The sequence below is a fragment of the Amblyomma mixtum genome, chromosome 4 (assembly GCF_055824585.1).
Source record: "Amblyomma mixtum isolate Tamu chromosome 4, ASM5582458v1, whole genome shotgun sequence".
Classification (NCBI taxonomy): Eukaryota; Metazoa; Arthropoda; class Arachnida; order Ixodida; family Ixodidae; genus Amblyomma; species Amblyomma mixtum.
In genome coordinates, this window is record NC_143015.1 from 16,493,094 (window position 1) to 16,519,985 (window position 26,892).

The following is a 26,892-nucleotide window of genomic DNA, read 5'->3' on the forward strand; positions in this document are numbered from 1 at the left end:
ACTCGGTATGTCATATTACATCGTTGTCATATGACTAGGTATTATGTTACAGTCAGGTGACTTGGTGTGACGTCACATTGCGTCGTTGTCATGTGACCTGGTATGACATCAAATTAGTACATTGGTGTCACGTGACTTAGTACGACGTCACACTCATATGATGCCACCACTAATTATACTATTAAAACTTGGTGTTTGCCTAATCAAATTAATTAGACATGTCAATTAGAGCCAATTAATTTACATCACCACATGACCTGTCTGCTCGTGACATCACATGGTGCAGTTTCTTGTGGACACTTTTTTGCGAGCATGACCTGGAAGGTGAGGCCACGTAATGCTTTTGAATTAATATCCACAGAAACAAGGAGCTGTAATCCAGGGTTTGACGGAATCCCATCTGGTTAGGCAGTGGCATAGTAGAATGTAAACCTGGGTCACTGACCACGTCAAAACGTTGACGTTTCGGAACTGCTACGGGTTCCTTGTTCACAATGAATAACCGGCTGACTAAGATGCAGCTTATGTAGCTTTGACCAGTCGACGTAATGATTCTGCGTAAGCCAGGTGAAGATTTCCCTTGGTTCTGTTGACAGTGTTCGGCGTCGATTGGATTATCAGGGATTCCAAGTGCAGCCGCACTGATAGGTTTCTTTCTGTATCAGCGATTTCCACGTCATCCCAAGCGATCTCATGCCCCTCTTTCTCCGCGTGTTCTGCCACAACACTTGACGCCGTCCGGTTTTTTATGACATCATTTCGGTGCTCCTTTACCTGCCTTGACAGATTTCCGGTCTCTCCGATGTAGACGGAGTTGCAATCGTCACAAGGTATCTTATAGACGTTGCCCGGGAATTTTGAACGGGGCAGAGCATCTTTCAAGTTCAAAAGTTCCCCGCGCAATTTGCTTGTCGGTACGTGGGCAATATGTACACTGTGTTTCTTGAAGACTCGTGCCAGAGCTTCGCTTATGCCTGGAATGTAAGGAATCGCCGCACGTTTCGGTCTGAATGACGACGCTGCACTTTGTGTGGGTTCCGGCTGAGAATGCTTGTCAATCTGACACTTGGACACGCTTTCAATAAACTTCTTCGGGTAGCCGCTCTTTTCCAAGTCTTTTCTGATAGTTTCGAGTTCCTGATTGAGGCTGTGCTCATCGGAACATGTGCGGACTGCCTGGTTCACAAGTGAAGCCATGACTGACCGTTTGTGGGCTAATGGGTGCACCAATTTAAAATCAAGGTACTTTCCTGAGTGAGTAGGCTTCCTGTACACGCTGAACTTCAGGCCGTTGGGCGAGTGTGTTATGAGGGCAAAATCATGTTACGCAGAATCATTACGTCGACTGGTCAAAGCTACATAAGCTGCATCTTAATCGGCCGGTTATTCATGGCGAACAAGGAACCCGTAGCAGTTCCGAAACGTCAACTAACCCCCCTTTTTGACGTGGTCAGTCACCCAAGTTTACATTCTACTAAACAAGGAGCTACGTTAGATAAATTACCCTAAGCAAATGCCATCAACATTTTTTTTGTGCAAAAAAAAAAATGATGTGCTGCTGAGAAAATTGCAAACGAAAAATGCAATGTTTTTCCCCATTTACAACATCCAGGAATGTGGGTGGCATTAAGTCATTTTTATAAGATGTATATGAGCACAATAAAAAAAAATATCATAAACCTGAGGGTACACACAAGCTCTGTCTTCAGGGTGCGACAGGATAATGTTACAGGGTTGATGTCCATATATGTGGGATTGGTCACTCCCTACTCTACATTCACAGGTCACTGGTAGTCCTCATTCCACTCCTGGCACAGTGGTGCAGTGGTTAACCCTTTGAAGGTTCTTGCCGCATATGTACGGTGGCGGTTTTCTGTCCCGCAAGGTCTTTGCAGTACGGGTACGGTTTCGATCTTCCGTTTGAAATTTTGCGCCAAAAGAACAATGCGTGCTCACTGGGGGGTGCTGCCACCTCTTGGGACTTACAAGAAGTGTTTGAATTTTGTGCTTCCTTCTTACGGAGATAAGCAGAACTTATGTCTAGCTTTAGCACGGCGGCACAGACTGCGGCAACACCCCTTTTGTAGTTTTGGTTTCGCCGCGTGATCGCAACGGAGTCGCGCGAAATTTGAGTTTTCTTTTTGTCAGCACTATCTTGCAGGGGCTGCCGAAGTTGATTTCTATCTTTATTGGCGCTGCTCTTAGCTTGCTTATCACCGTTGCTAGCAAGGTATTCTCACCCTCTGTGGCAACCCGCCTACGCTGTTTCGATTCTGCCGCGGGATCGCAACGGAGTCGCGCGAACGTGTTTTCTCTTTGTGGGCACTGTTTTGCAGAGGCGGTGAAAGTTGATTTCTATCTTTATTGGCGCTGCTCTTAGCTTGCTTATCACCGTTGCTCGCAAGGTATTCTCACCCTCTGTGGCAACCCGCCTACGCTGTTTCGATTCTGCCGCGGGATCGCAACGGAGTCGCGCGAACGTGTTTTCTCTTTGTGGGCACTGTTTTGCAGAGGCGGTGAAAGTTGATTTCTATCTTTATTGGCGCTGCTCTTAGCTTGCTTATCACCGTTGCTCGCAAGGTATTCTCACCCTCTGTGGCAACCCGCCTACGCTGTTTCGATTCCGCCGCGGGATCGCAACGGAGTCGCGCGAACGTGTTTTCTCTTTGTGGGCACTGTTTTGCAGAGGCGGCGAAAGTTGATTTCTATCTTTATTGGCGCTGCTCTTAGCTTGCTTATCACCATTGCTTATTCTATTCTATGGAACATTTTCCAGTTGTGAGTGATGCTGTCACCAAAGTACTGTTCCTAATTTTTTTTTACTATTTATTCTCGATTATATACATTTTGTAGATTCAAGATCCGCAATAAAGTAATTTGACCACCTGGGAAAGTTTTCTTCAAAATAATTCGACCCTCAAAGGGTTAAGTGGTGCTTGCCCAACAGCTTGCTTCATAGAATAGGAGAAACAAGAAATGCACAAAGACTGCGCCCAGTGGGAAGAGGAGGAGAAGAGAGAGAGGGAGACAGGACGCACGCATTCGGTGATGTACTGGAGCAGGAAAGGGGAGGCGCGCAGGTTGTCGACGGGGATGTCGAAGAAGCCCTGCACCTCCTTCTGGTGCAGGTCCATGGTGATGATGTGCGTCAGCCCTGCATAAACGGAAGGAAAGGGTGTGCTCACACACTACGCTCCCTTTCCCTGGTTACTCTAGTTATGGCCTCACAGTGAATCAGGTGCATTCTCTGCTGTAGCTGATGCTGGAATAACTGGGTCACAGGTAGCTGAAAGCATTCACAGATGCAAAGCTGTGACCGACATACATGGCTTAACTTGTTGACCACAAACAGGATGTGAGCCAAGCTGCGCATGGTGCCTTGACACGTGACAGGTACAGTCTCTGTCAAAAGTTTAGAGCCCAGGGGAATCACTTCTAAGCTTTATATTGGGACTCCAGGAGAATTCATGGAAGACGTACCTACTGCAGGAGGCAGCACCAGAAATCTTCTCACGTCCAGAGAATTTGGAGCGCTGGAGATCCATTAAGAACGCCACAGTGTGGCTCAAAAGAAAACCCCCTGGGCTCCAAACTTTTGACAGAGGCTGTACTACAAGACCAGTGCACAGACCAAGGCAGCAGCAGTACGTTGCACAGGGGGTGTTGAGACGTTTAGTATTTGGGCGTCCTTAGGTTATTCTCACGTGTGGGCTCGCTCATGTTCCAAAGATATCGATGTTACTAAGGATGTTACTAAGGTTTCCAAGGTATACACAGCTTAGAGGTTGGTGACTAGTACAAATACACCATTGTTTCCGTTTCATCATACACGTCATCCCTCGCAATACAATTACCGTATTTTCCTGTCTACAAGACGCGGCTTTTTTTCAAAAATTTTGGTGGTGTGTCCTATACAAGGGTGCATCTTATCGGGATTTTTTTTTTTTTTTCCGAGTTCAGAAATTACTCAGGTTCGTGTTCAAGCTTTTTTCGGTGAAAAAAATATCACTACGAATCATGCGGTTGTAACACGGTTAAGACTTCAATACGGGGACCACCGTGCGCAACTTTTTTACATGAACTTTATCATGAAACGGTGGGGCTGATGACTTCCAGGATCATAAACACGCGGCCGTTTCGGAGGCCCCAAGCAAAAGTAATGTGAAATGCCAAAAGGTGGCGAAAATCGCGCTTCTCGGCATTGTCAAGACAAGCCAAGACAAGCGGGCATTTTTTTTTTTTAGTCTCCAGAAATGCCTCCAGAAATGGACAAACTTTTTGATATCGCATCCGAAGATGAAGACTTCGAAGGTTTTAAGTAAAAATAAAAGGTTGTTATAGACATAAGGAGAGTTGTTTCATTTTTTTTCTTTTTTGCTAAAACATGGGAGGATAGCCTTTTTCGATCACTTAGCGTTGCTTAAGAGCTTCTCACAGGTACGGTGCATTTCGAGATGGTCGCACAAGTGTGTTTAATTAAGCCTCACTAGCCTAACTGGGTAAACTGGGGGTGCACCTTATACACGGGTGCGTCTTACATACCAACTTTTTCAATGACAGCCTGCATGTATGGCGGGTGCGTCTTATACAAGGGTGCGTCTTATACAGCGGAAAATACGGTAGGTGCCTTGTGAGGTCAACCCTGCATGACTAACAAGTGATGGGAAGGAAGGCACAGAAGGGTTCGGAGCCAGTCCCGTGCCAACAAGGGCGGACGCACCAGCCTTGACCAGCATCTGGGCGAGCAGCTTGGAGACTATGCAGCCCCGCTTGCGCATCTTGCTCTGCTTGCCATAGGGCAGGTAGGGGATGACGCCCACAATCTTGCGCGCACAGGACGTCTTGCAGCAGTAGGCCATGATGAGCAGCTCCATGATGCTGTTGTTGACGTCCCTGCAGGGGTTATAGACACACGCACACAACACCGGTGGAAACAGTGCCGACCCAGGGAGCAACAACAGCCACAGAGGCCTCCCTTGCTCTAGGACAACACCCAGCGAAAAGGAACTCTGAAACACTGGAGAAAATTTGATAAGTGCTACAACCTGCTTAGATTCAGCCCGCTCCCTTCACAACCAGTGCAGTCAGATGGTTCTATGCACACGTACATTAGACTTGGCCAGATGCACGAAAAGACAGGGAGCAGTTGCTCCCAGCTTGCCAGAAATGATGACAGCACAGCACGCAAGTGTTGTGCCCTCCTGCCGATTAAAATTCTGCCCTCTGCAGCGTGTCTCCCGTGCTAGAATCTTGGAGCAAATGTATCAACATACTGAAAATGACATCACGCACAACTTTTAACATGCACTTTGCTTGTAGAATGTAAACTTGGGTCACTGACCACGTCAAAAACGAGGTTAGTTGACGTTTCGGAACCACTACGGGTTCCTTGTTCACAATCTTGTGAACAATAGATTGTGAACCACTACAGGTTCCTTGTTCCACAATCTTGTCTTGTGAACAAGGAACCCGTAGTGGTTCCGAAACGTCAACTAACCCCCTTTTTGACGTGGTCAGTGGCCCAAGTTTACATCCTACTATGCCACTACCTGACCAGACAGAATTCTGTCAAACCCTGGATTACATGCACCTTGCTAGTAACCAGTTCAGTGCCGATAAAAATCTGTGGCAGCAAACAGAACACACAGACTCTAGACCAGAGAAATCCATGAGAAGGGCTCCGAATCAAGAGAAAGCCCTAAAGCAAGGCAGTATCTCACTGCAGCTGGACACATCAGCAAAGATTTTGTTGCCACGAGTAATGCAGGCTGTCGGCCTCGTTGCCAAGACGTCTTGAAACGAACTAGTGCAAAGAGGCAGCAAGCTGGTGCTCTGGCCATCTCCTCCGTTCTTTGTCCCATCATTTTTGACTAAGAGCCTGGAGATTGTGAACTTATTTTTTTTACTAAGAAGGGTGCCCACAGGATGTGAGTGAGCACAGCTGACCTAACCCAAAGCTGCGTGTTCCCCTGTTGCTGAGCGAAAATGCTGTCCGGGTGGGTTGAGGAGCTCCACTGAAAATGCCAAGTGACACCCAGAACACAGAGTGGTGCCTCCCCTAAAGAGTGCAATTCAGCACGGCAGCCACTTCATGACCCCAGAGGGAAGACAGAGCAGCATTGCCAGTTATGCACTGGGGAGCCAGCTTTGCTCTTTGGGACGCCAAAGGAAGGTACACTCACCAATGTAGTCAGCGCACTTGTAATGACATGAAAGGTTATACGCAAAAAAAGACGACACGAAGAGAGACGATACTACAGGACGAGTGCAAACTAACAACTGGTCGATTCAGAAGTTGACACACACAGCAGATACACCCACACCATGCCTGGAAAATGTGATAACACCATCATACCCTACAAGATAGATCTTAACAACCTTGTAGGGTATGAAAACGTGATAACACCATCATACCCTACAAGATAGATCTTAACAATCTTGTAGGGTATGATAGTGTTATCACATTTTCCAGGCATGGCGTGTGTGTGTGTGTGTGTGTGCCGTGTGTGTGCACCAGATCGTCTTATATTTAGAGGTGTCAGCTTCTGAATAAACCAGTCGTTAGTTTGCGCTCGTCCTGTCGTGTCTCCTCTCTTCGTGTCGTCTTTTTTTGCGCATAACCTTTCATGGCATTACATGCATCAAGCCAACTAGCCCAGCAACATCTCTTGTTGTAGTCGGCACACAAATGAGAACACGACAGACAGGAAGAAAGAAACAACGTGCGACACCTCGCCACTTCAGTCAGCCACCTGGGCGGCATCTGTAGATATGCCAGCCCCACTTGCAGTAGTCAAAAGTTAAACAGCTCCTGGGACACTTACGCACATACGAGGTACGTACTACTGATGCACAAAATGCAAACAGGGTATGCAAACACAAAGGCGAGACAGGCAACACTGTGCACATAACACACCTCACTTCTGTGCCATAGCGTTTGCATTTCTGCACATCCGTACAACGTAGCTCATACGCACAAAATGTACAACGGAATGCACAACCCTCGTAGCTTTGCTAGCTTCTTGGACACTTAGTTTTCAGCAAAGGGTCGCATCTGCACGTGACGCACTGCAGCCGATGCCTGCATTCACTAAGGAGTCTGCCTAGCTGGGTTTGAGTTGGGGCACCAAGTGCCTCACACCACCTGTGTGGCTGCTTACCCAACTGTCAAGCCCAGACAACTGTAATGTGACCAACAAAAATCACGCGTCACACAGGTGTTTGGCAAAGTGGCGACGAAAAATTAAGAAAACAGAAGACTCACTTGGAGCCGGTCTGGATAATGTACACATCCCTACACCTCACGGACTCCCCAATGTCGACAAGAGTTTCTGAAAAGTAAGCAAAGACATGAGCAATGACCAGGTGTTAAAGGATGCACCCATGTTCAGTGTGGCTTGTATCAGTGAACGCACGTCTCCAGCTTGGAAACAACTGGAAATCGCCAAAACATTGCATGAAAAAAAAAAAAGAGGAAAGATAGCAAGCCAGGATAGAATCTGCAGATTCCCAAGGCTCTCCCAAGAGGAGACTAATGCGTGTGCAATGAATAATCATACTACATACAGGTGTTTGCCCAGAACATCAGTCTGTGGAGCTGGTCAACAATATGCCTCAGCTATCTTTAAGTGCACTCTAAGCAGAAGGGTGTAAAAAGGGAATAAGCCACCCTTCAGCACACTTCCTTTTACAAAAGAGAGTGCACCAGAGTACACCTCACTCCCTTTTTACTCCCATACAGGCGTATTAGAGTGTGCTGCACACTACGGCCACGATGGGAACCCAAACACAGAGCATCGCTCGGCTCTACCTGGCCCCAAAATGCAGCTGCCGATTTCAAGGCACCAGGTTCTGAAGTGGAAAATGGGTTTACCATTGCCTGCCCCTCAATACCATGTCTCCCGAGGAGGACACTGGGCTCACCTAAAGCCATAAGCAGCACTGTGGCAGGGCAAGTGAATGGCTGTGGTACCAGCCATTAGCCACAGTAAGTGAAGCAAGGAAACCTGGGCGACGCTCAAGCTTTGCTTTAAGAATAGAACGCGACAGTGTTATTGGGTTACGTTCGCATCGCCTACTCAGTTATCCAATTCCTAATTAGTATACTCAGAATTACTCATCTACACATCAATACTGTCTCTTAAGACACTTCCCAAGTCAAAGACCGCAATTCATTCACTAGGTCCATCTTTATTCAGCTTGAACCAACAAGCCTTAGTGGCCTACAGGTAGCGTGCCAGTCTTGCAATTTGAAGGTCCTGGGTTTGATTCCCACCCAAACCCAAATTACCCCAATTTTATTTTCAGCTTAATTGTATTAACCCTTTGCTTCCACTGAGGTTTTCTGCTCACGGCCAACGATAATGCCACCGCCAAATTGTCTGGGACACGGGTCCCTTAAACGTGCAGTGAAGAGGAATCTGAACTCGTCTTTTTGCCGCGGGAACTCAATCTATGCGTTCCCAGCGTTTTCAGAAAATTCGACTTATTGCCCTGTGTGGACAATTTCCCTAATTAAATCGGATTAACGTCTGGCTCCCGCCTTTTTTTTAAAAATACTCCCCGTACGGTGGGCGGAGTCAACCAACGCGTGGAGTGCCTTTCAGCCAGCTCCGTGGAGGCTTTGCTTTTGCTTTGTTTTTTAGGTTTCTATGAATAAATAGTTTCACTCGTAGATAATATAGCTGCAAAACAAGCCCGTAGAAATAAAAATACGCGTGGACTATTTGCTTTCGCGTATTACTACGTATTACTCCGCCAATGGCAGAGCGAAAGCAAAGCCTCCATGGAGCTGGCTGAAAGGCACTCCATGCATTGGTCGACTCTGCCCACCGTACGGGGAGAATTCGAAAAAAAAAAGGCAGGAGCCGGACGTTAATCAGATTTAATTAGGGAAACCAGCCACACAGGGCAATAAGTCGATGTTTCTAAGAATGCTCGGAACGTGTAGATTGAGTTCCCGCGGCATAAAGACGAGTTCAGATTCCTCTTCAGTGCACCTTTAACACTTTCGCGTCAAAATGCATCCCACAGTGTGGCATCCACACACGCTGCCGCAGTCTAGCACAATGCCTTTGGTGCAGGCACAAGCCACACGCTTCTAAGCCTGTGCTGACATTCCCCCAAAAATCCTCTTACTAATTTGTCCTAATAGACAGCATTGTTTTTAGCACACTATGAAAGTTACACTTCCCTTTGCAACTTGCATGCACTCAGTGCAGACAGAATGGACGAATAAGTGTGGTAGGACACAATGGGATGCAAGCCAATCCATTCTGTCATCCCTTCTGTCCCCACTAAGTGCACTCAAGTTGCAAAGCAGTGCAACAACTAGCCCCGCTTCTCACACTGCTGACAGTTAGTGCCTTGCTTCAAGCACTGAAGCTAAATGCTCGTGCGCTGACTGGCTCACAGGCATACTAGGACAACACCGGCTTTTTTTTCTGTCTCTTTGGATTTTACTGAAAGGTCCATGGTATGTTCAACGCAGTTCTCTGGTCCATTGTGCCAAATTTTGCAGCGGGACGGTGTATTGTTACAGCGCAAATTAATTTCAAAATTTCATATTTCGTGGCCTCAATTGGAGATATTTCCACGGGCAACCTTACTGGACGCATGGCCATCGATGCTTTGTGTTTGCCGCCATCAACCTTCATTCACACTTCCCCTTTCCCCAGTGCGGAGTAGCAGGCCAGGGCCTTGTTACCACTGGCCGACATCTCCCCCTTTTCCTCTCATTAAAATTCCTTTCTCTCTGAAAGACAAAACTGAGAGCTGGCTTTTGGACATTTTAGACAAGTAGCTACTTGAGCTCTAAGTTACATTCACCGGTTCAGCCAATCAGCACGCACACAATAAGTTCTGTGGAAGCATCCACGACATTATAGGAAGGCCTGTTGCGACATCGTTTGGTCAAAACACACTTTCAATTTTGGTTTCCTGGTTTATATATTTTTAAAAACTTCTACTTGGCATTTTGAAAAACGCTTTTTTTTTTTGTACTGTAGCGAGGGGATTAAAGAATGTGTTAAAAAAAAACCCTGGGAGTTTGCCTTCAAGGAAAAAGAAGCTCTGAAAAAGATTCCCCCGGCCTTCTAGACAACAACATGCATGCACAGTTCATGCCTCAACTGCACACAGCAAGAACCACCACCTAGGCATGCAGTGCACACAACAGTGCCAGCACACCAGTCACAAGCAAGACAGCACAAAGCACCACCTCAGCCCTACTTGTGTGCAGGAAGAGAAGTCAGACCTACCCTGCCACAGCGGGTGGGGAAAGGAAATCCATCAACTCATCATCGCACCGAGTGGGGAAGAAACAGCACAACTCTGCCAATGTCTTACAAGTGCAGAGGTCACACATGCTCACCCTCGGCAAAGGGTGCAAGTTACGCGATGCTTGGATAAAAATGAAACAACAAAAGACACTGCAGCTGTTGCTCAATCAGCACGCAAGGAAGTTTCTCTCGAATATCCCTTGATCCTTGACTCTGTAATCCCTGGCATCTCACCCAAGATAGAGAACTAGCTGAAGAGCTTACATACCGTATTTTCCGGTGTATAAGACGTGGATTTTTTTCAAAAATCTTGCTGGTGCGTCTTATACGCGAATTTATTATTATTTGTTTTGCGAGTTCAGAAATGACTGAGGTTCATGTTCCAGCCTTTTTAACCAAAAAAATATAACTGCCAAAAACGCGGTTGTAACACGGTTAATACTTCAATATCGGGACAGCCGTGCACAACTTTTTTAGGTGAACTTTATCATGAAACGGCAGGGATGACATGACGACTTCTGGGATCACAAACACATGGTCGTTTCGGAGGCCCCAAGCAAAAGTAATGTGAAATGCCAAAATATGGCGACAATCACGCTTCTCATCTTGCCTTGTCTTGACAATGGCAAGTCGGTGTTCTTTTTTAGCCACCCTTTGCAACTTTGTTTGCTCCGTGTAGGTAGTACGAAGAAAATGTTTTTGTCACGTTGCCTTCAGAAATGGCCGACTTTTTGATAGCGCATCCAAAGACGAAGACTTAGAAAATGTTGTTCTGGACATAAGGAGAGTTCTTTCGTTTTTTCTTTCTTTTTGGCTAAAACGTGGGCGGGTAAGGCGTAAGTGTTCCCTTTTTCGATCACTTAGCGTTGCTTAAGAACAGGTAAGGTGCATTTTGCGATGGTCACGCAAGCGTGTTTAACTAAGCCTTACTAGCCTAACTGGGTAAATTAGGGTGCATCTTATACACGGGCGCATCTTAAATACCAAGTTTTTTAATGACAGCCTGCATATATGGCGGGTGCGTCCTATACAAGGGTGCGTGTTATATACCGGAAAAATGGTACTTAAAGAAATGGCCTTTACCAACACATCTGTCAAACAAAAGTCCAAGTGCCAGCTGCCACAGATGTAGGACACCTGCTAAAAGATACTGTCACAGACTAGAAGACTTCAAGTGGGCAGTGGTGTGCATTAGTGTGCTCATGCTATGCCCGCAGCCATTATATCGCATCACTGCCATCTGTGATGACATGTCATGACTTGCCACAGCATAACAATACAGGTCTGTTCGATTCAGCTGCACTCGCTGCACCAGTTCTGCAAAAGTTCTGCCTGGTACTGGTTTGGTTTGGTTCATTAAGGTTTAACGTCCCAAAGCGACTCAGGCTATGAGGGACGCCGTAGTGGAGGGCTCCGGGAATTTCGACCACCTGGGGTTCCTTAACGTGCACTGACATTGCACAGCACACGGGACTCTAGAATTTCACCTTCATCGAAATTCGGCCGCCGTGGCCAAATTTCGCCTGGTACTGGCTGCATCCAAAACAAATGGCTGAATGCAGGCCTGGTGGTTTGCTGCCCTGGCATCGTCTCCAAATCACAACCATCTGCGTGCCACCCACATGAATGGCCTCTCAAACAGCAAATCGCAATGGAGGTCTGCCACGAACCAGCCCCGGGGAATCGCCGTTTTCCTGGAAAAAGTGGCTGCATGCATTGCATGCATGATTTACGAATGTGCGCTAAAATGCTGCCCCTGTGGCTTGACTTCACCGCTCAGGTTTACCAATCCTGACCCCAAGAACAGCTGTCCACATCCTCCTTTCAGGAAAAAACTGCCATCGTTTCATTACCTACAGATGGGCATCACCATCTTACTGCACCGCAGTTGCACTTACACTTCAATGAGCGCAAGCCAGCAGAGAGCTGGCACAATAAGTGCTGCGACAGCGTTACTTGTCCAATGTCCACAATGTCAATGTCCACAAACTAGCTATTCTTTGAGAAAAGATGAGATTCGCAATGTGGTTATGAGGTGTCATGGCTCCTGGCATGCAATGGCCTAATAACTAACTGCCCTTGAAACGCATTATGCAACAAAAGAGATTATTTCATTCAAGGTGAACATCTTGCGGTAAGTGAAGTATATGCTTCTGTGCAACGAACTCTTGGGGCACTGCAACAGATGAGGCAAAGGCTGGCACCTCCCACCCCCGCATTGCTATCCTAAGCAATACTGAGGTCATCGTTAGAGACCTACAAGACTCACTGTGATCTTTTTCACCTTTGCCTTTATAAGCCAGGCTCATTCCACACTCTAGCTATCTTGTTATGAATTCTCAGTTTTCCATTCGTCACTTAAAGCAACACATGAAGTGTCTTTTGTTTATTTTCCAAGCAATTAAACTAGTCTAATTTATATTTTGTTACAATCCATTGCTGCATACAAAGGCACCCTTTCCCCACGCTTTTTCCCAATCTAACTGGTCCATGTCTACGTCAAAAACCTACTCTTGGCAGCCTCCATCAAGCTGCATACCACTGGCACCATCACAAGCTTCAAAAAAGTCTGTTGTGACTGTTCTAACTGTGCACAAATAAATCACATCCTAATCTTCACCAGATGCCTCCAGAGGATTCCAGAACTTTCCAGGTGCCTGCTTATCTCTCCTTCGAATATCTGCCATCCACTTATCAGTTAGAGCTTTAATCTTTTCCTGGACCACATTTTGGGCATGGTTCTTTTGCTTTCTGCATTCCTCTCATTTCATTTCAATTTCTGGCAAGGGTCTATTTTTCTTGCTTCGATTTCCGCACCTTTTGGCTTTTTATTGACTCTCCACTGGTTTTTCTTTAGCACCAACTTGATCTCTCTCCAAGTTATCTCTACAACTTCATCATATGTCCATGATCTATTTGAGCCTTTTCGTATACACTTCTACACTGCGGTATATGAATAACAAACGATGGTTATTCATATACAGAATTCTGCGCTGCATCTATGCTCTTGTGGTCCAGCTTCCCCCATACCCAAACATTGCAATTAACCTGCTACGGTCGCTCCCAATACTATCTATTCCTTCCTCGCCTACTCCCACCGTATTCAGCTTTCCATATAAATCCCCCATCATTATGCAGTAGTCTAAGGATGGATGGACGGATAGGAGCGCCCCCTTTGAAACTGGGTGGTGGCAATTGCCACCATGCTCAGCTTTTCTTTCTTTATTTTTGTTGAACTGTGTTGTCAATTCTCATGAAGATTCGCCATCTTCTTTCACTACGGTTTCCTACACTTCTAACCTTATGCCACATCTCTGCTTTTCAGCCACCAATCCTCCAATCGCTTTTTGCTGACTTCCACTGCAGATTTATTTACATGACCATTGTTATCTTTAAACCCTAGGGCCTCAGAAAGAGTGACTGTGCCTGCATCGACATCCGGATGGATACCATCACATTAGAGTATGTGGTCAATTGTTTCCACAGATCTACCACACACTGCACATGTGTCATCATCATCGTTGAATTTTTTTTTTTGTAGCTGTGCGTTCTACGACACCCTTACCTAGCTTCAAAGAATAGGGCACTGCATCTTGAGTTATCATAGAAAGATTCTTTCCTCATCTGCCTTTTACAGTATCCATATAGTTCTACACTATGCTTCTTTTCCATTGAATTAATCCAATTTTTAACTTCCGCGTTTTTTAAACCTCTCGCTTAATGCTCGTTCTTTCTCCGTTCTCATGTGCGGCATGCTTACTGGTTAATTTACTAGTTCTTTTCCGCCACTGTGAGTCAACAATCTTTCTGTATAAGTATTTAAAGGTGCACAGAAGAGGAATCTGAACTCGTCTTTTTGCCGCGGGAACTCGATCTACACGTTCCTAGCATTCTTAGAAACTGCGACTTATTGCCCTGTGTGGCTGATTTCCCTAATTAAATCGAATTAACGCCCGGCTCCCGCCTTTTTTTTTTAATTCTGCCTCGTACAGTGGGCGGAGTCGACCAACGCGGGGAGTGCCTTTCAGCTAGCTCCGTGGAGGCTTTGCGTTCGCTTCATTTTGTTTTTTAGGTTTCCGTGAATAAACAGCTTCATTTGCAGATAATATAACCGCAAAATAAGCCCGCAGAAATAAAAATATGCGCGGACTATTTGCTTCTACAGACTACTACGTATTACTCCGCCGATGGCAGAGCGGCAAGCCGCCACGGGACTGGGTGAAAGGCACTCCCCGCATTGGTCGACTCCGCCCACCGTATGAGGCAGAATTAAAAAAAAAAAGGCAGGAGCCGGGCGTTAATTTGATTTAATTGCGGAAATCGGCCACACAGGGTAATAAATCGAAGTTTCTAAGAATGCTCGGAACGTGTAGATTGAGTTCAAGCGGCAAAAAGACGAGTTCAGATTCCTCTTCTGTGCACCTTTAAATACCATAGCTGCCCACCTCTCATTGTCCAGTTTCCTCAGGTGTTCTTCATATAGTATTTTACTCTGAGCTTCCCGTGCTTCGAACGATGCCCAGCCCATATCCCCTCGTACTGCCTCGTTTGTGGTTTTGCCGTGGGCACCTAGTGCTAATCTTCCAACAGCTCTCTGGTTTACGTCTAATCTCGACTGGACTTCTGCCCTTAAGCACAGAACCGCATTTCTGAAAGTAAGCCCCGGCACCATTATTCCTTTCCAAATACCTCTCAGTACTTCATATTTTTTGTACCCCCATAATGCCCTATGTTTCATTATCCTGGTGTCTCTTCTTCCGTCTGAGCATGTTGCATGCCAGTGGCATCTGGTGGCTGGAAACGGAAGCACTGCCCCTTTGCCCCTTCCGCATGTTTTGGCATTAATAAGACACCTGACTGACGTTTGCAAGCACATAGGGACACTTCAGAGCATCCATGGTGGCAATTACACTTCTTCCTTCCTGACAAGATGCCTCCATTTTGCCCCACCAGGTGTCACCTCACTCTACGCCCCCTCACCACGGCTCCTGCACGCGATAAAATAAAGCTGCACAGCTGCACATGCACCGACAGCATCTTTTTGCTACATGGAGGCCAATGACACAGCAGATGTTATGCCACACGCAGGCATGGAAGAATTATGCCCCCACATACTAGAATGCTACCAAGTATGGTTTGACGTCACAGCACAGGGACTCCCTGAGGCACCAAGTAGATTCTTCGGTGCACTTCAGTTCAAATCGTTATCACAAAAACTTTGAAAGGAACATCTTTTCTGCAGCACATAAAAGAACTGAGGTATTGCTGACACATTCTGACCCTGCTCTCTGAATATAATATGACTATCGTTTCACGGGTTGTTTTTGACTTGCTTGTGCTCAGAATCCTCACTCCCGAAAACACCGCTGTACAGCCCTTGCAAGTAGCTTGACAAGGTTAGCGCCTTCCCCCTTCAGGGAGCACGCAAGAGACCTCAGGAATGGGGAAGGTGCTAACCTTGTCAAGCACTGCGCTACTTGCAAGGACTGTACACCGGTGTTTTCGGGAGTGAGGATTCTGAGCACAAGCAAATCAAAAACAACCCATGATAGAGGCATATTATATTCAGAGAGCAGGGTCAGAATGTGTCAGCGATACTTCAGTTCATCTGTACGCTGCGGAAAAGATGCTCCTTTCAAAGTTTTTGCGATAACGATGTGAAACGAGTTTTTTCCTGTTTACCTTGCGCGGTGTGTGCCTGCGCTGGTCTGAGTGCGTTTAAGCTGCGTGTGCGTCCCTAAATAAGCAGTTGACAGTCAGCGCTGTGTTCGTCCTTCTTCTCTTCCTGCCTCTTTCCTTTGGCCATGTGCCGTTGCGCTGAGAAACTGTGACCTTAAATTCTTGGGTGGTATACCTAAATATGGAGCCAACATCGTTTCTTGGCCAAAGCCAATTTGTCTGCACAGAAAAAAACGGACAAGAAGCTGACACAGCACAAGCATCTAACGGGAAGGAAGTGGAGGGGCAGCAGACCGAGAGGAAGGTGACAAATGACTCGGGACACGAGCGGATGTCTACGCAAAAGCCCACGATGTTTCACCCGCAGAACTCGGGCGCTTACCCACGCAGTTTGTGATGTCGCCAACTGCGAAGGGGTGGGGGAAGAAGGAAAAGAGAGAGAAAAAACAAGGGAAACAAAGAGAACAAAAAAGAAGGCTTTAACAACGTGCAGCACAGCCAGCGAAAAATAAATGTTGCCTCTTCCCAACACCCATGACCAGAACATCTGTTCCAAGATTCGTGTGTTTGCTGCTCAGCAAAAGAAAGTCACGATCAAAACTAATAAAAAAGAAACAAAAACTACAGAGAAACACATTTTATAGCTTAAATAAAAAATAAAGGCTGACTGCAAGCCTCTAGCTTGCAATATATATATATATATATATATATATATATATATATATATATATATATATATATATATATATATATATATATATATATGATTGATTCATCAACATCGTTAGCAGAAAGCAATACCTAGCGTCCATCTGCTCCTCGCCTTACATAGATCATTTTTATTTCTTGTATTTTATTTCTTTTTTATTTCTTATATATATATATATATATATATATATATATGACAGAAGCCAACAGCCACAGAAACCAAGGGGCACAGGGGATTTTTAATTTTTATTTATTTATTTTGTGGTCTTGATCAATTTAGAATATTACTGAATATGTTATCGCTTAAAGTAATTGATTAGAAAAGCAGAAGAAAAAACAACCACATGCTGCCGGTGGGATCCGAACCCACAACCTCCGAATTACGCGTCCGGTGCTCTACCTCTGAGCTACGGCGACGGTTGTCAAATCTTCTACTTTCGGGGGTATTTTATGTTTACAAGTAACCTAACCTTGAGAGTGTTCATCAGCGCTACCCACGTTCATAAGCGGCGGACGTAGAACGTCCTGATTTACCGCATGTGTGACGTAGAACGTCATCGAATGGCGAGGGTGGAAGCTGTGTGGGAACCCTCTTGTGCTTCCTATGGCGTCAAGGCTGCCAGAACCGAGGCCCTCGCTAAGCAATTAAGCAAACAAGAGAAGGGGAATGAGGGGCTCGTTATAAATATGACAGAAGCCAACAGCCACAGAAACCAAGGGGCACAGAGGATTTTTAATTTTTATTTATTTATTTTGTGGTGTTGATCAATTTAGAATATATATATATATATGTGACCAATCATAAATTCCTTTCAACAGAGAAGCAGCAGCACAAGAAATAAAAATGATCTATGTAAGGCGAGGAGCGGACGCTAGGTATTGCTTTCCGCTAACGATGTTCATGAATCAACCACCCACTGCAACCCCCCTCACATGTTCGTAACACATCACCCCATCTGATGCCACACCCACCACATTAACCCGCACCACAGGAAAACTGCCCCCAAAACTGCAGAAAAAAATGTTTGCCTAGGTTCGGACCAAGGCTTGGCACTGACGGCTGCCCACTGCTAGACCAGAGTGAGCATGATTATTTTGCTCAGCCAAAAGCACCCTACCTTCAGCAGTCAGTCAGCAGAGCAGTACAGACAATGAGCAAGTGCTTCGCAATGGGCTCAAAGAAAACCACGGGGCAATGAATGTTACCTGTGCCCTCCACACATCCATCCCACTGTCACAATACAAGTGCAGTACACAGTGGCGGGAATGCATAGAAGCCAGCTTTGTAGCAGGGAAAAAGAATTTTTCTCTAAGCTCCCGAGAAGCAAGATAAGAGAATGCATTCTCACTTTTAGACATTCAAATTTTTATCGTTATTATGATGGCTGTGCCGCTATAGAAAGCAGTCCTGCGAGGACATGAAGCGAAGGTACTTGTGGGATGTGCTGCAGATTACGTTTGTTCTGAGTTGTTTTCTTTTTTTTTAAGCAGAGCTCTTAGTTCCCCACTTTTTTTTTTCTTTTTTTTTTTCAGCTGGTAGTTAACAGGCCCTATGGGTGAAAAGGGAGCGTGGGCTTCCTTGGCATTGTCATAATCAAAAATCTGCTGGCGCATTTCGCAAAATACCTTGGCAGTATGTTGCAAACACTCTAAAGGACCAAATAAAACCACTCATCATTTACAAATCAGAGGTATAGAATACAACGGGCAGGGCAAAGCAAAACACATGAGCATGGGCCTCAAAGACGAAGGCAGCTCGCAATCGGAACTGAAACCCGACCATTCCACATGATTGCCTAGCTCACCACTTCTGCTCTTAAAAAAAAAAAAAAAAAGTGCAAGGTGTAGCTTCTCGCCTTCCAGGAACACGTGACGCAACAGATGCCATGACTGCCGACCAGTGGACCATGTCCGGTCAAAGTTTCATTTCATAGCGAAAGCTCTACTTCACAACGAAAGCTGCAAAAGCCGGGCCACTGCTCAAGCTTGACCTTGAATAAATAAATAAAATAAAATACCGTATTTTCCGGTGTATAAGACGCGGGTTTTTTTCAAAAATCCTGCTGGTGCGTCCTATACAAGGGTGCGTCTTATATGCGAATTTGCCGGTTTTTTTTTGCGAGTTAAGAAGTTACTCAGGTTCATGTTCAAGCTTTTTTCACCGACAAAATATTACTAACAATAACGCGGCTGTAACATGTTTAATACTTCAATACGCGGACTGCCGTGCGCAACTTTTTTAGGTGAACTTTATCATGAAACGGCGGGGTTGACTACTTCCGGGATCTTAATTACGCGGCCGTTTCGGAGGCCCCAAGGAAAGGTAATGTGACATGCCAAAAGATGGCGACAGTCGCGCTTCTCGCCATTGTCAAGACAAGCCAAGAGAAGCCGATGTTTTTTTTTTTAGTCACCCTTTTCAAGTACGTAGTGCGAAGAGAATGCTTTAGATGCGTTGCCTTTTCGATAGCGCATCCGAGGATGAAGACTTTGAAGGTTTTATGTAAAAAGAAATGGTTATGGACATGAAGAGAGTTCTTTCGCTTTTTTTTCTTTTGTGTTAAAACGTGGGCGGGTATGGCGTGAGTGTTGCCTTTTTCGATCACTTAGCGTTGCTTAAGAACTCACACATACGGTGCATTTTGCGATGGGCGCATAAGCGTGTTTAATTAAGCCTCACTAGCCTAACTGGGTAAAGTGGGGTGCGTCTTATACACGGGTGTGTCTTATATACCAATTTTTCCAATGACAGCCTGCATATATGGCGGGTGCGTCTTATACAAGGGTGCGTCTTGTACACCGGAAAATACGGTAAACATTGCTGTGACTGGAACTCGAAGCCACGGCAGTGCAAACAGATCAGCCCTGCCGGCCACCGCGCGAGAGCACTATGCTATCGCCGCCACCAATCACGCCTCAACTGCAACACACTCTGCGAACAGCTACACACCATCGCGCTGTGCATTGCACATCGCTGTCCTCCATCGGCGGCACAAACAGATCAGGTCGCTTAACCTCCATCAGTGCTTAACCTGTCCAATATCGTTGCCAGACAACCCAGCAAAGCAAAGCCATGAGCCAACACAAGCTTTCACACATCCACTCTGTCTAAGCTCCTCCAGCTCAGTCTCCTTCACCTGATCTGAGCTGAAAAAGCTGCTTTAGATCAGAAAGAGACAAAACTCTGCCTGCTGCCGTCATCCCAAAACTTAACAGTTTTCATACTTTTGAGGCTTCACGAGGCTGTAGACTGCAACATACCATACAGCTGTATTCATTTCAACAGGGATCCCCGACGGTTTTGTCCATCTATTTGCCAGATGGCACCAAAGAAATGTGCCACAGAGAGTGCAAGTTCAAAACTCGCACTCTTCTAAAAGATATCTCCCAGCATCGACTGCACCATGACACGGGGGCTTTCAGACTTTGGCTCCGTAAAAAAGGTGGCTTTCGAAATTTGTCCCGTGGATACCGCACTTTCCTGTGCACATAACCACCTTAAAAACACAATGTCATGGCTGCCTGATTTTATCCCTTTCACTGGAAAACTTCAGCTGTGTGTGCCAAAAAGGTTTTTTATTTTATTTATTTACTGAGCAAAACTGTGAGCCTTTGACAGGCCCATAGGGGCATTCACAATGTGCACTGCTTTGTACAGGATATTGGCACATCAGTGAAATACTCAAACAAATGCATCGTTCCACCCAGGTTTGAAAAGAACAAACACGAAATTCCCTGTTTAAGGGACAGAATGGATGAAAGATCGTAACTTAGTGACAAAGCTGGACACAGAAACCCTGTCAACAACATCTCGCGTTAAACAATTCCAAACTGCGAGGGACGATAGAAAAAAAAAAGAAAACTTAAATGCATTGCAATGAATGGCGTACAGCCTAACGTGCTTACATGATTTCTTCGCTTAGTGTGTGGTCTTGTGGCTGCAGGCACTGACCTTTGTTGATATTAACAGTCCCACGATAAAGCATGAAAAGGAACTTCATGGCAGCAATGAGACGCCTGCTTGAAAGTGTGGAAATACCTGCCTGTGTTCTAAGTGCGGTGTTGCTATCATAAAGAGAATGCTCTTTTTTTATCATTTTGTACCCTTTCTAGCTTGCCTATTAGTATGTACTGTCGATGAGGATTCCGGACTATGCTACCATATTGAATATACCATACTGAAAATAGACCTAAAATTGAATATGCCTCGGCTATTTGGGACCCTTACCAATCTTACCTAATAAATAACATTGAATCATTGCAGAACCGCGCCGTTCGTTCTATTTACTCTGATTATTCACGTAACACCAGCATCACAACCTTAAAGAAACGCGCAGGTCTCCAGGATTTATGTCTCCGCCGTAAAATTGCACGACCATCACTTTTTCATAAACTTTATCATCATCCATCACTTCATAACGACTTTTTTTCTTTGCCTCCTTCGATCTTTGACCGCTGCGATCATCCCTTTAAAGTTAGACGTTTCACGTGCAGAACTTTTATCTGTGCGCATTCATTCTTACGACGCACAATATCTGACTGGAACACTCTGCCTTCACATATCGCAACCACCACTGATCCTGATAAATATTTTAAACTTATATCTTCAATAACTGCTGCTTAACTCTTCGCATACATTGTTATTTTATTTGTTCATGGCTTCCTTTTTTGCAGGGTTTGTTATTAAAAATATTCATTGTACTAGTGTTCTGTTTGTATAATTTTAATACTGCGGTAATCTTCGTTTTTTGCCGCGCTGCCATTCTTTTGATTCTTTTGCTTACTTATGTCATGCAAACTGTCTTATTTGTGCTTTTGATTGATTCTTTTGCTTATTTATGTCGTCCAAAGTGTCTTATTTGTGCTTTTGTTGTTTGTTTTATATTTGTGGTTTTGTTTTATTCTGTTCAATTGCCTGTGCCCCCCCCCTATGTAATACCCTCTCGAGGGCCTTTAGGGGTATTCTGTATAAATAAATAAATAAATAAATATTCCAAAACTGGTTGGACTAGGGTTTTTTAGGCTTGGAGTTTTACAACACAAGGTGCCATGGCCAATTTTCTTCGTAAAAATCCTAGTGTTTTAAATACTTTAGCACACATGTTAATATCCACGTCGCATTTCCGGGTACGCCTAAGTGCTACCCCTAAATACTTAATGGTGTCTGTTTGGCTGAGCTTGGACCCCCGTGATGTACAGTTAAACCTCAATTGAGATTTTTTTTTTTATGGCTTACACTTAAATACCCAGTTATCTAGACATTAATTTTCGTGCCCCACATCTTGCCCAAGAAGCATTGCTATTTAATGACATGTTTGGTTTTGGTCCTCTGGTCCCCGCACAAGTGCGTAGATCACGCAATCGTCCACGAAAAGCCGGATTTTTACCTTTTCCTCAACACAAGAACAGACCTCATTAATGTATGCAAGAAATAATAATGGTCCCAAAACGGATACCTGCGGCACACCGGAAACCACTTCCAGGCTCTCCGATTCACCATTATTTGTCACAACATACTGGTTGAGATTTGATAGATAAGCTTCTATCCATGTTATTACTGCAGAATTAATGCCAATAAGCTTTAATCTTTCAATTATTTACAACCTACGACAGGGTCATAAGCCTTAGAAAAATCATTAAATATCCCGTCAATTACTTTCATGAAGTCGTGTTGTTTCTAATAATAGGTGGTTTAAGATGAGCGTGAATTTCCCTGTCCATTACAGTAATACTCAAACCCATCCATGACACTCCTGCTGAAGGGTTCGGCTGGAAGCTACACCCTCATCTTTTCAGAAGCAGTCTGGCCGAGATGGGAGGAAGGAATCTGCTCTCTGGCTCTCTGCAGTGGGCCCAAAATACCGAATATACTCGTGTAAGGGCCACACTTTTTTTCTGCGGTTCTCATGGGGTGCGGCCCTTACATGGAACTGGCGTTTTTCCGCTAAAAATTTCTGCTACAGTGCAGCCCCGATTACGCGTCCGTTTTTTACGCGGCGATACCCATTTTTATGATGAATTAGCGCAGGCGCGACAAATACTTCGAATACACAATGCATTAAAAGTGTGGATTGTGCCCGCATGATCTGCGCGGTTACCACCCACAGTAAGACAGGTTGCTAACGGTTGCTTGATCACTGTATTACTCTACTGGCAAATTTCACGTGATCCTAAGTTGAGATCCACCTAAGGTGCGGCGCTTGTGATGGCTTGGACCCAACACGCCTGCACCCGATCCTGACTTTTGCACAGCATAACGTTTTGTCAATCCTTTCTGGTGCGAACGCCGAGCGAGCTAGTGTCGATGACGGACTGCGTGTGCGGGGTTCCAGGCCGAGCACGGCGTGCAGGACGATGCGTTCGTGGTCGTAGCGATTTTTACGCGGCCAAAATTATGCGCACATGAAACAGTTTTTGGCTGCCTTTTTTTTTTTTTCGAATTGCCGGCGGCCAAATTGGGGGTGCGGTCCTTACACGGGGGCGACCCTTACACGAGTATATATGGTATTCCCACACCAGTGATCGTCAGGACACATTTGATCAGATGTGCAGCATACGAAAAGATGAACACTTTCCAGTCGTTACCAAGACGGTGTACAAAGGAGATGCAGGCATTCCAAAGGTTGCCACTAATACTGAACTCTTTCCACATGAGGCAGTTCGTCAGGACACTGCTGCACACAATTGCCTAAACAAACACGCCTGGATTTTGGACTGTTATCTTCTTTATAAGCTGGGCAAGGATGGTTCTTTGGGTTGGACCTTTGCTAGCGAAAAATGCGACCGGTTGCAAATGTTTGTCTCCAAACGAGTGGAACGTGAGCACCAGTCCATGGCCAGCCAATTCTTCACTTGGTAGTGCTTCCAAGTTTTCGATTGTACTGCAATTATTTTGCGAACTTGAATCTTGTCAAATACAAGGATTCCGTGCCGTTGAAAAGCATCTTTTTCTTGAATGCATTAGAGAAAATAAGGTCCAACTCACATTTAGTCGCTACCATGCTCTAGTATCTTCTCATGGTTGATACTGCCGCGAATGTTTGTAGTGTTCGTTTGTTCATTCTACAAAAGCTGACGGCACGCTGCTTTGTCCCTTTGTTTGTGATGCAAGACGCGCCTAGATTTATCTCGATCGATCACATCCAGGCGCAGCCTACTCTACGTTGTTCTAGAGTGTTCTAGTAACTTCCCAAGCTTTCTCTCGAAAGTTCACTATCAGCTTTAAAAAGAGCACGGCTGAGAGCGGCGGGGATTCTGTTCCGACGACCGCTGAGCATGCTTGTTGCTACGCCGCCGCCGAGTGATTCAGTTCTTTGCTGGCGCAAGTCGTCCCAAATAAAGAGTTTCGTTTCGAAGACGTTCTCGCTGTTTTCCTGTTCGCCGGACTGCAGTCACCACTACGTGACAATACATACGGGAGTGGGGGTATCTCGTTACCCTTCAGAACCTCGTATGTTGAAGGGCAGTGGCCTCCACCACTGACAGAAGTTCTTCAACGAGAGTTCACTCGGTTTCTGGCATGCTGAGTTGGTCAGGTGTCACACCTACACCCTCCAGCGTTCTGAACTTGCATAGGCCAAACCTGGGAAATGCCTAAACGAGAGGCTATGGGAGTGCAATAAGAATATGGAAAATGGGAAAGGCAATCTTTCAGAACACTGTGAGGAATGTAAACCAGATGCATGCATGCCGAAGTTCGATGAATGCCAGGTGATTAACAAAAGCAGGAAACAGCTAACACAGGAGATCACTGAAGCAAGACGAATAAAAAACTTAGAAGACAGGTGTGTAAGCATCCCGCCTGCATCTCTATCAAAGAAGGAGATGATTTTTCTAGATGGCTTGAACAAAGTGTGAAAAGTGACTTGCAGTGTGACAGGCTTGTGGGACGATATTTTGATGCTTTTGCAGTATTTAAAAACTGTTTGTGCATTGAATAAAGATTCAGTTGAAAGTAGATAGCGCATATGTGGAGACGAATCGTGGCACCAGTCATCGTCAGATCTCCACAAATATATTCGGCTGGACGCGCTCAGCCAGGCTGGGATGGAACAGCGCTGTGCCGGCCTTGCAGTTAAGCAGCCATGAAAATCCAGTCAGCGCGTGCTTGGCAGGCGTACTGGGACAGTTGTCGTCTTCGGCTGCCGGACCACGATGGCACGCTACACATATGTTGTCGTCTGCGTTGTGTCCTTGTCTCGAGCGCTACAGTTTTTCGTCATTTTGGATAAAAGAGCACAAAAAGACGATGAACGTAGAAAGAACAGATGCCACAAGCACTAAGTTTACTTCTACCTTTTCAGATGCACTACAGGTGGTTTCTTGATTTCTTGGGCATATATCTGGCACTCTTCATGACAGCTATTTTCTCAGGGCTCCCTGAAAACTCTGTCTCCCTTATATGCTCTGCACTGTTCTCTCCTTGCAAGAAGCATTCTTTCGATGAATCTGAAGTGCATGCCCCAAACGCGCACACTGACTACACGTCGCTTGGCTGCCTTTGATGCGTGTGAAGCATTCCTTGTGCCTTCAGTTCTCATCAAGACATGCGTTGTGCAGGCGCACGTGAGGGTACACACTGACCTCGATTCCTGCAGCACAGTCAAGAGTCTGCAGTGCATCTTGCAGATCTTTCAGGGCTCAAACTTGGCAATCAATACAAGTTCTTCAAAAGAAGTGCCTTTCCCCATTCCAGCTCCTTCAGAATTTATGTTCTCATCCAGTTCCAGGCATTCCTTCACTGAAAAGACTGCTGGCTGGTCAGGCACCCTTGATTTTGCTAGCATCTGATGAAAGCCAAGTATCCCGTGCTCTCCCAGGTAAACCCTACTCCACAACCAATATATGAACGGCAGCTGGACAAGGCATGGATTTCGGAAAAGACATTCAAAAACACTCCATGCACTGTCGCCTCAACTGCATACAGCAAACACTGACATCCTTCAAGTCCGATTATCTGTGCCCACCATGGCTACCACTGCACGAAGGGCCAGGGCATGGCAAGCCAGCATTTTCAGTGTCCAGGGCACAAAAGATAGCAAGGGGTTGAGTGTGTGCCTCGTGTGCTGTAGTCTGGCAGGCTTCACTTTCCAAAAGTATGCTTTTCACAGAGGCATCCTTTGGTTTGGTTTACGGGGGTTTGACGTCTCAAAGTGACTCTGGCTGTGAGGGACGCCGTAGTGAAGGGCTCCCGAAATCTCGACCACTTGGGGTTCTCTAATGTGGACTAACATCACAGAGTACATGGCCTCTAGAATTTCGCCTCCACTGAAATTCGACCGCGGCGGCCAGGATCGAACCCGCGTCTTCCGGGTCAGCAGCCGAGCGTCATAACCACTGAGCCACCGTGGCACCATCCTTTGGTTCACTGCTCACAGTTCTTTTCCTCCTCTTCCAGGGTTTTGACACGTAGCTGGGACAATTTGGAAAGACGGTTGGAACTGTGTAAAATGAAAGAACAGCATGACACCACATCCTGCTGATGTAATCGCTGTCGAAATGCTTTCTGCACACATGGCCAGTGGATTGGACTGCACGGTTGCTACGAGGAATAGCCTTCCACGACGCTTCCAGGAGAGCTTTGCCTTTGGGATCGCTGAAGAGAGATAAGTGCTCCTCGCAGGATACGTAGCTGCTATTACCGGCAGGTACAAGGCACTTCTTGCCCACATTAGTGCATAATCATGAACTTCGTGCAGTCACGAAATGCACAAAGCATAGAAGACTGGATCAGAGCACATATCTGCACTCACAACCGAAGCAAATGCACGAGACTATCCTGCGCATTGTCGCATGCCTAATAGCTGAACTGCCGATTACCCAACCAGGGATTGCTATCAGAGGCATAATGTCATGAAGCAGCTCCACACAAAGCAACAATTCGCAAAAAAGCACCTCCGGTGCATGCTCCGAGGCAGTGAGCACAGTGTCGCCTGCTAAATGGAGACATTTGGACAGCAGGCCGTCTGAAAGTTTCTAGCTGCTCAGAATTAGGTCGCTAATTAACGAGAACAGGCACAAGTCAAGGTTAGCGTCTTTAATGCTGACCGAAGTCTAATAGCCGTGCCACATGCTCACAAGAAATGACAGTAAATGCTTAAGGCCTTAAGTTTGTTAACGCCATTATTTTCGGAGTTGGCGCTGCACGTCCACATTTAATGCCATTATCGAAAGTGACGATGACGATAACGCTTGCAAGGTAGTCAAAAGTTTCATCTGAATATAA

The 26,892-nt window shown here is 45.7% G+C and overlaps 1 protein-coding gene across 2 annotated transcripts in view; it reads right to left on the reverse strand.

The window, feature by feature from the left end:
* LOC149345769 (phosphoribosyl pyrophosphate synthase-associated protein 2) overlaps positions 1-26,892 on the reverse strand; it is a 46,060-nt gene that overhangs the window by 10,006 nt on the left and 9,162 nt on the right. The window contains exons 3-6 of one of the 2 annotated variants that reach the window (XM_089586225.1): positions 16,342-16,365; positions 7,265-7,331; positions 4,721-4,893; positions 3,039-3,154 (exon numbers count right to left, since the gene is read on the reverse strand). In XM_089586225.1, the coding sequence (XP_089442351.1) occupies positions 3,039-3,154; positions 4,721-4,893; positions 7,265-7,331; positions 16,342-16,365 (380 nt within the window). The remainder of the gene's footprint in view (positions 1-3,038; positions 3,155-4,720; positions 4,894-7,264; positions 7,332-16,341; positions 16,366-26,892) is intronic. The other variant, XM_089586226.1, reaches the window with a different exon arrangement.